Below are 12,464 nucleotides of genomic sequence, written 5' to 3' on the forward strand. Positions count from 1 at the left end.
ACGCATCTTTAAAAAGTATTACGTGTATTGATGTTTAGGTGGCTTGGGAGCTTGAGAAATTATCTACTTCTGTTAGCATACTGAGCTCACTTCATATAGGCCTGATGATTCAGCTGTGATCAAACGTAATGGCCTGTTTTCTGCTGAATTGTCTCTGTGCAGGCTGAAGGAGAGCTGTCCTCTCTGAAGGTCGGCCGGGTGCCCGTGGTTACAGCCGGGGGCTCGCCAGTCTTCCTCCCCCTGAGCAGAGATGATCAGGCTGGGCACCCTCACCTGCCTGTCATCATCCTGGAGCCCTCAGGACTTGTACACACTCCACTACTCACTGGTGAGCCACACACACACACACACATACGCTGTAGACATGTTTATACATGTGCAGGGTTAAAAGCTGCACAATTTATAGGTGTTGAAACGTAGATAAGGAAATACAATTTTTTTTTTACACTCTGTAACTGATTTCCATCTCAGACTGGGATTGTTTGCACATGCAAAAGTTCTCAAGGCTGCAAAGTACACAAATGACCACAAATGGACACATACATTTATCAGCAGTGGTTTCACAAAGGCCTTTAGGTTGTATTGTCTGAAATGTTATAGCACCACCCAGTGGTTACATTTGGAATAATCTTTTTTTTCTTTTGATGTCGTGGCAAGTGAACTGTTCAGACAGTGTTAGACTCAGACTCCTTTAATGCACATCCACCTTTGTGCTGCTTCTTTTTTTTTAATCTTTATTTACCTTCCCCAGTTACTTATCCCTCAGCCCCATTCACCCCCTACTCAGGTCATGAAACACCAAGGGAGAGAAACAAAACAAAAAAAAAAGACAGCAAATCACAAAAAAACACTAAAATAATAGTAATTAGTAAATAAGTACTGATGAATAAATAAAAAAATGAGTAGCTAACAGGATACACATAAAAATAACCCTGTCTGGTGAATTGTTAAGCAGATCAGTACATTTCAGAAAGGGCTTCAGGTTTCTTGGAATCTCTCTATCCATCCCATCAGAGAAAATCAGAGTTTCTCGAGTTTAACATAATGTAAAACTTCCTCTATCCCTCGGTTGTGTGTAGGGGGAGAAGTGTGTTTCCATTTCAGCAGGATCAAAGGCCCCGCCAGTAAAGTTGGAAAGGCTTTTACACACCGACACGCAGCATAGTAGTAGAGAGACTGCTATCAGGTGGTGCGGCACAAATGACAAGAAGATAAAGAAAATAATAACAATGACCACATTGTAAACCCGGCTGAGCTCTTCTGCTTTCGTCAGTGTAGTGGTTTTACTGTTCAAAAAAGCAGCTTTAAAAACAAAAGAAAACATCTTACATGTGTTGTGCAATTTAAAATAAAAAAAATTGAGAAATTATTTAATCAGTTTACAAGACAGCAGGGTAGTAGGTATTGTGTGTGTATTTGTGTTGACATGGTATGTGTATGTGTGTGCGTACGTGTTACTCTCTCTCTCATGAAGTAGCCTAACTACTTTTCTGCTCCTTTTTCTCTCACCAGTTCCAGGCTTAGACTCTGTCCCGCTGCAGTTTGCTTCCCAGTTAGACCACCTGTCTCCTGGAGGTTCTCAGCCTCACAAGCCCTTGAGCAGAACGCGCTCTGAACCCCTCCCCCAGAGCCCAAGGACCCTTCACACACATCTCCTCCAACAACAGCACAACACACAACTACTGGAGAGGCTCAAACAGCAGACCCACCTCGGCAAGGTGTGAAAACACTCTGATCTGCTAAAAATCATTAGTAAAGAGACACTAACTCGTGACCCTCTACCTGAATTTACTGGAGCTTCAGTTAAAACAGTGGAATCACGTTATTGCTGCCTTCTTCCACATTTTCATTGCAGCCTGTAAACCTTTTTAACTTTTACAGCCTTTTAAATTACAAACCATGGAAGCGAGTTAACACAACTGACAAACATGACAGCACATTTATTGATGTCATTTGCCTTGGCTTCTTAGGTTTTTTTAGAAGATAATGATTGAACACAGGGGTCTTTAAATGGTGAGGTTCACCTCCCTCAGGGTGTCTTTAGTTTCAGTGTGAAATACACTTCCTGAGGATATCGTTATCCCTGATGTCTATAATTCTGCAAGAGAAATCACTGAAAATAAGACTTCCTACAGTATCAAAGTAATCCAGTGATGGCTGTCTGTACACTGCAAACAGCTGGAAGTGCTAATAGCTAATATAGCATACTTCTAATGCTGCCAGTTTGCTAAAACTTTAAGACCTCCTCATTTAATGTGAAAGCACCTGCTGATATGAAGAGCTTTCTTGGGATTGTAGCAACCCTTCTCCAGGAGGCAATCTCAAGGCTGCAATCTTAGATGTGGGCACAACAGTATAAGCATTTAAACACTGCTATGTTACAGCAATGAGATGTATTCCTCCAACAGCAAGCATGACCAGGTGATGTTTAATTTTGCGATCCCAAAGGCAGATTTTTTCCAGCAGCACCTCAGAGCTACACTCATAATCCCCTCATTTGTTAGTCTGTGCATAGTTAAATGAGGGTTAAATCTTGTGTTAACCGGGACAGGCATTATGGAGAAAAAAGTTAGTCAACACAAAAAGGTGTAACTCAACATTTATACTATACTTTATATTGTCCACACATGTTTTTCATCGGGTGTTACACCTGATAAGAAACATGCAATGTCCCTCCTGCTTGTAAATCCCTCGGTTTATATTTTCCTACAGTAGTATAACCGGATCATGTCTTCATCTGAATGCCTATGTGCAAACACCTACATATTAACCTGCATGTGTATGTGCTTGCGCAGCTGATGACTAAATCCAGCGAGAAGCCCAGACTGCATCAGATCCCCTCTGAGGACATGGACTCAGAGGATGGTGGTGGGATGTCGCCCACAGAGCCGACCTATCAGAGCAGAGTGAGGGCAGAGTCACTGAGGGAGGCAGAGCCAACGGCATCCAAGAGTCACGAAGACCAAATGAACCTGCAACATGCACTCATACTCAACCAGGTTGGAAAACAGAGCACACTATGACACATGAGATAAACACACACACAGCAAGCAGGTAGACATATGGAGTAAAACCACACAGCTGTTCTTCATCCAACAGTCCTGTAGATGGCGGCCTAACACTTGCACTTGCATGGTTCTAGTTGCCGTTGCATCATTTTGTGGTTTGACAACTACTCATTACATTAAAATGGTCACTTCAGCATGATATGATGACAGAGCGCATGTAATATAAGCTGAGCTACAACTTTTTACTACATAGTTGGGAGTCTGGCTTTGGCAGAAGGAACAACAATAAGAAGACGTTTTAAGGCAGAGATCAGAGTCAGAAATGACTTCCAGATTCAAAACAGTATATTTAATATTGATACCGATTTATCTTGATGGTACAGGTCAGATCAGAGGGGCCAATTAAAGCTGATTTTATTGACAGAAGATCTAGATCTGTCAGTCATGAATACAAATAACTTTTTAGAGGGATGTACAGCTGCATGTAATTTATATAGCAATGCATCCAAATATTATGAGCAACTGTATTCACGGAGACCATGAGCTGAGTTTCTGTTCTACACTTTTCTCTCTCACACTTTGTCTTATTTTATGTTTGTGATATTTACTTTGAATTCTATCCATAACTTGACTATGCTTCATCCTCATCACCCCTCCTCCTTCTGTAGTCATTGCTGTGGGAGCAGCAGAAGCAGCTGCAGCAGCTGCATCGACAGATGGAGACCCTGGCAGTGCCCATGTTACGCGGCAGCGGCGGGGTCGGTAGTGGGTTGAGCGTCCATCGCCCCCTGTCACGTACACAGTCGTCCCCAGCCTCCACCTCTCTGACTCTGCCTGAGAAGACCCTGAGCCTGCCCCCACAGGATACCAGCAGTAAACCACGCTTCACCACTGGTGAGTCAGACATGCTTATACAGTATTATACAGTAATAGCTATGTATAATCATATGCTTTATGATGTTTTAAATACAGTATGCTCCTATTGACTATATAACCACAATCTCCTAGTTTCAGTCCAGCTGGGGACATTAATTCCATGTTGGGTTAGTTGTTTCCCTCGTTTCCCTCGACATGAAAAGTTTCTGTACCTAGTGGTCATAAGAAAAATGTGGCCAATGAATGAAGAAGAGACTGGTAAATAAAAGGCAAATTCATAATGTAATTAAAACAGCAATTAAAAGAAATAGACAGAAATAGAAAGAAATTTAAAGAAATAGTTTGACATTGTGGTAAATCTGCTTATTTGTTTTGTCGCTGAGAGTCAGATGAGAAGATAGATATCGCTCGTATGTCCAGAGTCTGTACTGGCTGCACTCCTGGAAGTCATTGGCCTTGCCAAAAAAAAAAAAAATTCAGCACAGATCTCCGTGAAACCACAAGTAGTTGTTTGTTTCTGTTAGTGTACAGATTAAACAAATGAAATAACACCAGCTAGGCTAAGTGTTTATCATGCATTTTACTTTTATGCAAAGATAAGCTTATTTCCAGCTGACTTTAGCTTCATATTTAGTACACAGAAATAAGTGTATTTCAATGAATGTCTGATTATTTCTCTAAAGGAACAATTTGGCAGGTGGTGGAAAGGCCTTTTGTGATTAGGTCATGGATCAATCACAGCTCCTCTGCCCTTGTTATCATAAGAAATTAAAGCCTCTGTAGGTGTTAGTCTTTTGTTCTTCTGGTGTGAATATCCTTTATATTGTGTCTGCAAAATTGAGATCAGTTTGTGTGTGTGTGTGTGTGTGTGTGTGTGTACGTACGTACAGGCCTGGTGTATGACTCTCAAATGCTGAAGCACCAGTGTACATGTGGAGACAACAGCAGTCACCCAGAGCATGCTGGGAGGATACAGAGCATCTGGTCTCGACTACAGGAGAGAGGCCTGAGGGGACAGTGTGAGGTACACCACAAGACACTCTCACACTCTCACACATACACACACACACACACACACACACACACACACACACACATCTCATCTCATCTCATCTCATCTCAATCTCCTATTTGAATCATCTTCGTCACGTTTGGAGCAGACTCAGTCTTTCTGTCTGTTTAACATTATCATTCATTACATATTATACATTATCCATATGCAGATGATTCTTTGGCATGTTCTTGGCCACATAGGTGTGTATTATGTTCCTACTGCATCAGTGTATTGAAGATGAGAGAGTCAAATGAAAATCTTGTGTCTGTACAGAGTATTCGTGGTCGTAAAGCCACTCTGGAGGAGCTGCAGTCAGTCCACACAGAGCGTCATGTGTTGCTCTACGGCACCAACCCACTCAACAGACTCAAACTGGATAACCGCAAACTGGCCGGTAAGATACACCTCACACTAACAAAAATATAGTCTGAGTTCTGAGAAACATCATCTTACTGAAAGCTGTTTCATGATGTATTATTTTTATCTGCAGAGTAAAAATTATCAAAGTCAAACAATGCTCCAGATCAAGTCAAGTTCTTCTCTATAACACAACTAAAGCTACATAATCAACTTTTGTTTTACAATTATGTTTGTATTTTTCTCCTTGAACTGATTTGAAATTAATTTTAAAAGTAAATTGCAAATGTGATTCAGGTACCGTACCAATAGTTTTCTCATGCCAAGGGATTATGGCAGGTCAACCTACGGTTTTTTGTTTTCAATAACCTTCACAGTATAAAATGATTATAAAATGATTATACTGAAGAGAATAAAAAACAGTAATATATATGGTAATGATTGTATACATTTCTATGTTTTTGTTTGCTCAGGAATCCTCTCTCAGAGAATGTTTGTGATGTTGCCATGTGGGGGAGTAGGGGTAAGAAAACACACACACACACACACAGAAACACACAGCTCTATTTTTGATTCTAATTCTCCAAAGCTCTTAATGGATGCTATACAATACACCACAATCACTGCATTGATGAAAGATGATCTTTTTTCAATGAAAAGCAACGAAGGCCGGCAGGAGAAAATTACAAGAAAGACAGAAAGAAAGACAGGATATTAAAGAGGAAAAGAGAGTTTGCTTGGCCCGCTGCAAACGTTTGCCTGACAGTCCGTGTCGGACCATGACAAGTCAGACTAATGAGAACAACATGTCCGTGACCAAGGATAAAAGAAATGCCTTGGATTTCATTGTCCAAGCCAGATGGACAGTAATGCCAGTTTGTGAACAAACAGCAGAGGGAAAAAAATTGAATGGAAAAGAAAATTAGTAGCAAATATGGATCTGGCCTTGAGATGAGAGAGTAAAACTGACATTTTTACTCTGCAGTCACAGCTGTGTGTTGTCTTCCATGCCCGAGGGAAAGTCTTTGGTTTTCTTTTCCTAAACCCAGAGGTCCATTTTGGACGCTCAGGCTTAATTCAACAAATATTATAAATAGTTCCACGCTTGAATGTGCATCAATATTTAATCAGCGGATTAATGAACTCCGTCCGATGTCTGTTGATTGGCAGGTTGATAATGACACGATCTGGAATGAGTCACACACCTCGACGGCGTCACGCATGGCGGCAGGCAGCGTTGTTGAGCTGGCCTTCAGAGTGGCCAAAGGAGAACTAAAGGTAAGAAAGTAAACCCTGCAGCACCATGCTCCGATTACAGACTTGACTGTATTGAAGATTTACCCCATAAGAGAATATTTTGAACAATAAGCCTCCCCATATCAGAAAATGATGGATGAAGTGCAGGCAAGGACTGTCACCATCCAATAAAAATGTAAACAGTTATAATATTATAATGCTTTACTGCCATAAGGTAAGAAACTCAAAACACACTCAAGGAGCATCCTCCCACACCAAACACAAAAAGATTAAATACACATTTATTTTGTCAGACAATGAACAGGTGATGCTTTTCTGGCAAAAACAGAAAAATGACAGTTTCAATGTTTCTCAAATATATAAAGTTACTGCTTTTCAGACACTGGATCATGGGCCAAAAACAACTTTGGTAACTCAGAGTCACTGAGAAGTAATTCTGGAGACAGTGTTTAGTTCCTGTATGACAACTGCTAGGGTCAGAGAGAAACATCCAGCAAAGGAGCATGCCTCACCCTGCCTCGAGGAGCTACTGACCCACTTCAAAAACGGCTGGGTTTCAGAATAGACTTTTCCCTGTCACATAATGGCCTAAATTTTCTTCCTTTTCCTGCTCACAATGATTAAAAGTCTGGGATGAACATGAAATTGTTGTTTTTTTTTCCATTCCGAATGGTGAAATATAAATATACCACTGGCTAACTGTATTTAGAGCTGGCAGCTTCAATCTAAACATTTATACCATACAAAAAAACAACAACAACAACAAAAAAAAGCGGATCAGGGAGAGAATATAAAACAATGGCTCGGTCTGTAGTGAGCAACAGCGGTATACAAACCACTACACCACAGCATAACCACAGGACAACCACTCCACCTTAGAAAAGCTGTTTTGAGCTATACATATTGTAGGGAATGTATACTGTACATACTTATTTACAGGACAACTTAATTACCATGAATGACCTGAAATCATGCTTTTTGATCTTGTGGATGCATGAAATGTTTGGCTTTATGCTTTGAGGTTCACTCTCTGAGAAAATATAGATGAAGTCCACTCTCAGTCACTACACCAGCTTTTGAAATAGTGAAGTGAAAAACTAAAAATTTTATAAAGTTGTCCAAAGCAGTATATACTGTTAACCTCCCAGAAATTATGAATAGCCTAAATCATGAGCCTGGAGATTGGGTTTTAAGATGATTTGGGTTTTAAATCATTTTTAAACCATTGAAATTGCAGTGATTTTCAGCTACGTAATTAAAGATTGTGATCATAAAACCTACTTTAGTGCTGCAAATACAAGTACACAATTTACACAAACCAGGAAACATTAGTTGTTGTCTCGTATTGCTCTTTGTGACAATCAGTCTCTAAATGGCATGTTATGAATTTTGGCAGTGAGACTTTGCCTTTGAAGAAGAGTTTCCTTCATGTTATTTTCCTTTTCATTATAAAAGCCTATAACAGTGAAGGATTGTAATGTAAAGTTTTTCATATCCAGTGAAACGCTGATTAATGGTGTCGCCTTCTTCTTCTGCATAGAACGGCTTTGCTGTGGTTAGACCGCCAGGGCATCATGCAGACCCCTCCAATCCAATGTAAGTGTGTGTGTGTGTGTGTGTGTGTGTGTGTGTGTGTGTGTGTGTGTGTGTGTGTGTGTGTGTGTGTGTGTGTGTGTCAGTCACATGCTGAGCCTGACCACAGTGTGTTTTCCTGTTCTTGCTGCACTGTCAGCAGCTTCTTTCTGGAGGAGAGAGAAGACAAAGGGGCAAAATTAGGAAGATAAAAACGTTTTAGTATTTGTTTGTTTTTGGGTTTTTTTTTTATGTTATGTTGTTTTGTTCTCATTTATCCCAAGCACAGTCCCATACAGTTGCTGTAGTGTTACCCAGCTCATCAACAATGAGTGCAATGTGGAGATAAGCTTCACTGGCTGACACTACAGACAGCCCAGAGGCACAAAGCCTTTCCACACTTCTTACATATGGCTGTACACCACTCATGAACCACTGAAGGAAAATAAAGAAGCTTTAGTGTTTTCTCCTCTCATATTGAGTGATTACTCTTTTCTAAATTGTCTCTACACCTCTGTCACTGTGTCTCTCTCTACAGGGGCTTTTGTTACTTCAATTCAGTGGCCATAGCAGCCAAGCAGCTCCAGCACAAGCTCAGCGTCAGCAAGATCCTGATTGTTGACTGGGTAAGATGCCTGTTAACTCGTGTGTAGTTATTTTCACTGTTGTTGTTAATACTGATGAAAACCCACTGTCACATGTCTCTGTAGTGAATTTATTTCCTGTGGTATTGCTACGTACAGTATAGTATTAATATGTCTACCTTCATCCTGTCGCTAGGATGTTCACCATGGTAATGGCACCCAGGAAGTCTTCTATAGCGATCCTAGCGTTCTCTACATCTCGCTTCATCGCTATGACGACGGGAACTTCTTCCCTGGCAGTGGGTCACCGGCTGAGGTGGGTGGGGTCCAGGGACACTTTGTCGCCCTGTTGTGAGTGAAAGCAGCACAAGAATTCATTCTTAATTCAATTTTAAACACGTGTTTGGTCTTAGGTCGGTTCTGGAGCAGGTGAGGGCTTCAACGTTAATGTCGCATGGACGGGAGGACTGGACCCACCCATGGGAGATGCTGAGTACCTCGCTGCATTCAGGTAGAACCAGCTGCTGCTCTGTTTAAACACTGCAACACAAGCTTACAAGATAAGGTGATTGACACTTGTGGGTGACAAATTAAAAATATCCTCCAAGTCTGAATCCAGAATCTCCCGTAGATGTTCAGCTGGGCAGAGATCTAACTACTGTGAGGGTTAGAGCATTCAATGACCCCTTGTGTCCTTTAATTTGTCACCCATCTGTATGTTGTGGTACTTAATGTTCTGACACCTGCTGCTTCATCAGATTCAGTACATATGAAAAGGAAGTAGTAGCTTTTTTAAACAGATTTTTATATCTTCTGATCGTGTTTGTGATTCACAACAGTAAATAAGTCAAAAATGGGTGAATCATGTTTTTTTTGTATTATTTTTTAAAAAATTTATTGCATATGCTATCCTGCTGATTATTTTTAATGTTACTACAGCTCTTTCTCAGAAAGATTGGAGCACACAAACATTCAAAGTGTAAAAACAACAAGCTGAAATTGATGTTTTTTCTGTTGTCATTGTTTCAGCATGCTCACAAAGCAAAGCCAGTACATGAGGAATGCAGATAGTTTGTCTTTCTGACTTTAATTTGAGTCTTGGATGTGAAATCTGGTAGATTAGTCAACAAACAGAAAAAGCCTTCAATTAGTTCAGTCCCCCAGTACTTCAGCCACCAGCTGTGTTCCAGTTTTTATTGATCAGAATAGAGATATTCAGTGGAGCTGTAATCAAACAATTTCTCTCATTTCCTTTACACTGAGCCACAACAAACACACTTAAGCTGATCAGAGGCTCGGCTTCACATCGCCTCTGACGTACTTCTTGCGTAATTAATAATCCCTGTCATTTGGAGAGCATGTGTCTGGTGTTCTCAGTTTCCAGTAACTTCAGATGCTTTACAGCAAATGGTGTCCAGGTCTTGTGTTTGACAGACTGCAGACTGTTACTTCCTGCTCGTGGGTTGGGATAATTGTCGTTGGTGGGTGTTTGCCACCAATAAAGTTTCAGCAGTGTGGGCCTTTTGGTTGTCTGGTGCAGCAAACCCCAAGGAAACTGTGGCAACCGCATGGTTACTGGAAAAGGGGCACAGTGGCAAAGTCACATAATGGGGGGAACCTGTGCACGTACAGACAAGCATGTATAGGTTTATATACAGCACTCGAGCACAAACACACAAGTTCAAACATGCACTCACATGCATACATCAGGTGGGTGGGCCATGATCCCGAGACTAATAAAATGACAGAATAAGCAGGCACCATCAGAAATGATCTGCCTCAGTGCACTTTAGTCCTGTCATTAGTGTGTACCTCCAAACATTAGTGTGTACCTCCAATAACACACAAGACCACTTACAATCAATGTGACATATTTTTTTAAAACGTGCTACTGCTCATCTGAAGAGTTTTAGATGTCAGAAGAGAGAGATCCTGATGCTACAGGAGGCTGTCCTTCTGTCTGAAGTGTTCCTGAGCAGAACACTGCTTCCCTGCCAGCTCCAGGACTGCCTCCGTGGAGCTTGACCCTGACATCTGACCCCTCTGTGGAGCAGAGCTACACAAAGACAGAACTTCCTGTGCAAATAATTCAAAGTAGCTGGGCCTGTGTTTTTGAGGGGGAGCAGTTCACCTTCATGGCAGTGACATGACACTCAAAATGTATCTGCAAGCTAAGTGTGGGTGTTGTAGATGTAGATTAGATTACATCTGCATAGTGAAAGCGTATGTGAAAATGTTCAGTTTGCTGTTGGAGTCAAAAGCCCAGAAGGTCCTATATATGTATATTGTCCTACTGACAGTGACTGTACCAACTGGATGGAGAAAAACATTTGACTTAGATGTCACGTTTTTCATAATGTGCCCTTCATCCAGAGTCTGAAAAAAAACCAACATTTAATGCAGCTTTGAATTGCTCAGGATTTTCAGATCCGTCTGCTCATAATTTAGATTCAGATTAGACCCTTTTTGTTCCTTAACGTCAGAACTGAAAATATTGTGAGTGCAGTGAACAAGGTAATGGTGGCTTCAGTTTCTTGTCTTCATGTGAGAAACTTAAAGTAAAGACATTTAGTCTTAGGAGTTTCTGTGTTCTCCAAGAGGAGTGTTCAGAGAGGTAGGTGTGACCTTCCACAGCTTGAGATCATGAAGAAGGGAGAAGGGAGGAAAAAGGAGTTTTTTTCACATTTAAAAGAGAAAATGTTTTGAAAAGGATGTAATGACAAAATTGGGTTGAGCCACTCTCCCATCAGATCTAAAAAGAATTAAGAGGGATGTGCCTCCTCAAGTTCAATGGGACCGACTGACTCACAGTATCATTTTTATTACATAATGCCAATCGTATGGCCCGGTCTTCAGATCTGGACCTAATAGAAGATCTAAGTAATTCTCAGTTTGTTTCAATCTGCCTGTAGCCCCAGATGATGAGAGTTCACCACATCAAAACTTCTTCGATAATTGCCCGCCGAGTTATAGAAAATAGTCCTCATTTAAAGATGTGATGTGAGTTGAGGTCACTGATTCCAGATGAAATTCAACTGAATCTTATAGAAGTTGCCATTTCTACCACAGGTCACTTTTTGCCTTCATTAGCTCGTATAGAATGAGATATATGAGAGGAAATGTCGGCAGAGAGAAAGGATGACATGCAATAAAGGTGGATTTGAACTGCTGTATATTTTCATTATACTGTGTATGTAAAAGCCCAACTAGGGACAAGAGTTTCCTGCTCTGTATTGGAACTAAACTGCATAATCCCTATCAAATAAAATAAAAAATAAAGAACAGAAGAGATGATGTGATTACATGGTCAGCATCTCAGCCACCTAGGCCACCAGAGTGCCAGATAATTAATACCATTTTTTTAAAGATGTTTTTTTGGCTTTATTGAGATAGGGACCATGAAAGAGTGACAGGAAAGTTGAGGGGGAGAGAGGGCATGGCAAGCAGCAAAGGGCCCGGGCTGGATTCCAACCCAGGCCCCTGCGGTAAGGTATGAGCCAAAGTGATTTACGCTCTACCAGGTGAGCCACCAGGGCGCCCCGAGATAAGTAATACAATTTAACTGTAACTGGTCCTCAATCAGCCTAAAAGTGCACGTCATTCCCCTACACTAGCTACAATTCATTTCGAGTCACTAATGTTTGCCTTCAGAGTAACTTCTGAGTTCTTTAACTCAGTCACACAGGTTTATGCTCCTTCTCGCCCACTGCGTTCCTCCCAGGAATGTCGTCTGCCATTGTCATCCCTGCACACAAG

The 12,464-nt window shown here is 41.1% G+C and overlaps 1 protein-coding gene across 6 annotated transcripts in view; it reads left to right on the plus strand.

Annotated features, from left to right (window-relative positions):
- The window catches only part of hdac7a (histone deacetylase 7a), a 65,751-nt gene that overhangs the window by 45,148 nt on the left and 8,139 nt on the right, over window positions 1-12,464 (plus strand). For all 6 annotated transcript variants that reach the window (XM_071475490.1, XM_071475491.1, XM_071475488.1 and 3 more), the window contains 12 exons: window positions 163-328; window positions 1,513-1,718; window positions 2,796-2,999; window positions 3,677-3,902; window positions 4,775-4,908; window positions 5,212-5,332; window positions 5,769-5,818; window positions 6,466-6,573; window positions 8,093-8,148; window positions 8,663-8,750; window positions 8,905-9,024; window positions 9,122-9,219. In XM_071475490.1, coding sequence (XP_071331591.1) covers window positions 163-328; window positions 1,513-1,718; window positions 2,796-2,999; window positions 3,677-3,902; window positions 4,775-4,908; window positions 5,212-5,332; window positions 5,769-5,818; window positions 6,466-6,573; window positions 8,093-8,148; window positions 8,663-8,750; window positions 8,905-9,024; window positions 9,122-9,219 — 1,577 coding nt within the window. The remainder of the gene's footprint in view (window positions 1-162; window positions 329-1,512; window positions 1,719-2,795; window positions 3,000-3,676; window positions 3,903-4,774; window positions 4,909-5,211; window positions 5,333-5,768; window positions 5,819-6,465; window positions 6,574-8,092; window positions 8,149-8,662; window positions 8,751-8,904; window positions 9,025-9,121; window positions 9,220-12,464) is intronic.

The sequence above is a fragment of the Trachinotus anak genome, unplaced genomic scaffold (assembly GCF_046630095.1).
Source record: "Trachinotus anak isolate AG129_WGS33_773 ecotype Australia unplaced genomic scaffold, CSIRO_AGI_Tana_v1 ptg000004l, whole genome shotgun sequence".
NCBI classification, from domain to species: domain Eukaryota; kingdom Metazoa; phylum Chordata; class Actinopteri; order Carangiformes; family Carangidae; genus Trachinotus; species Trachinotus anak.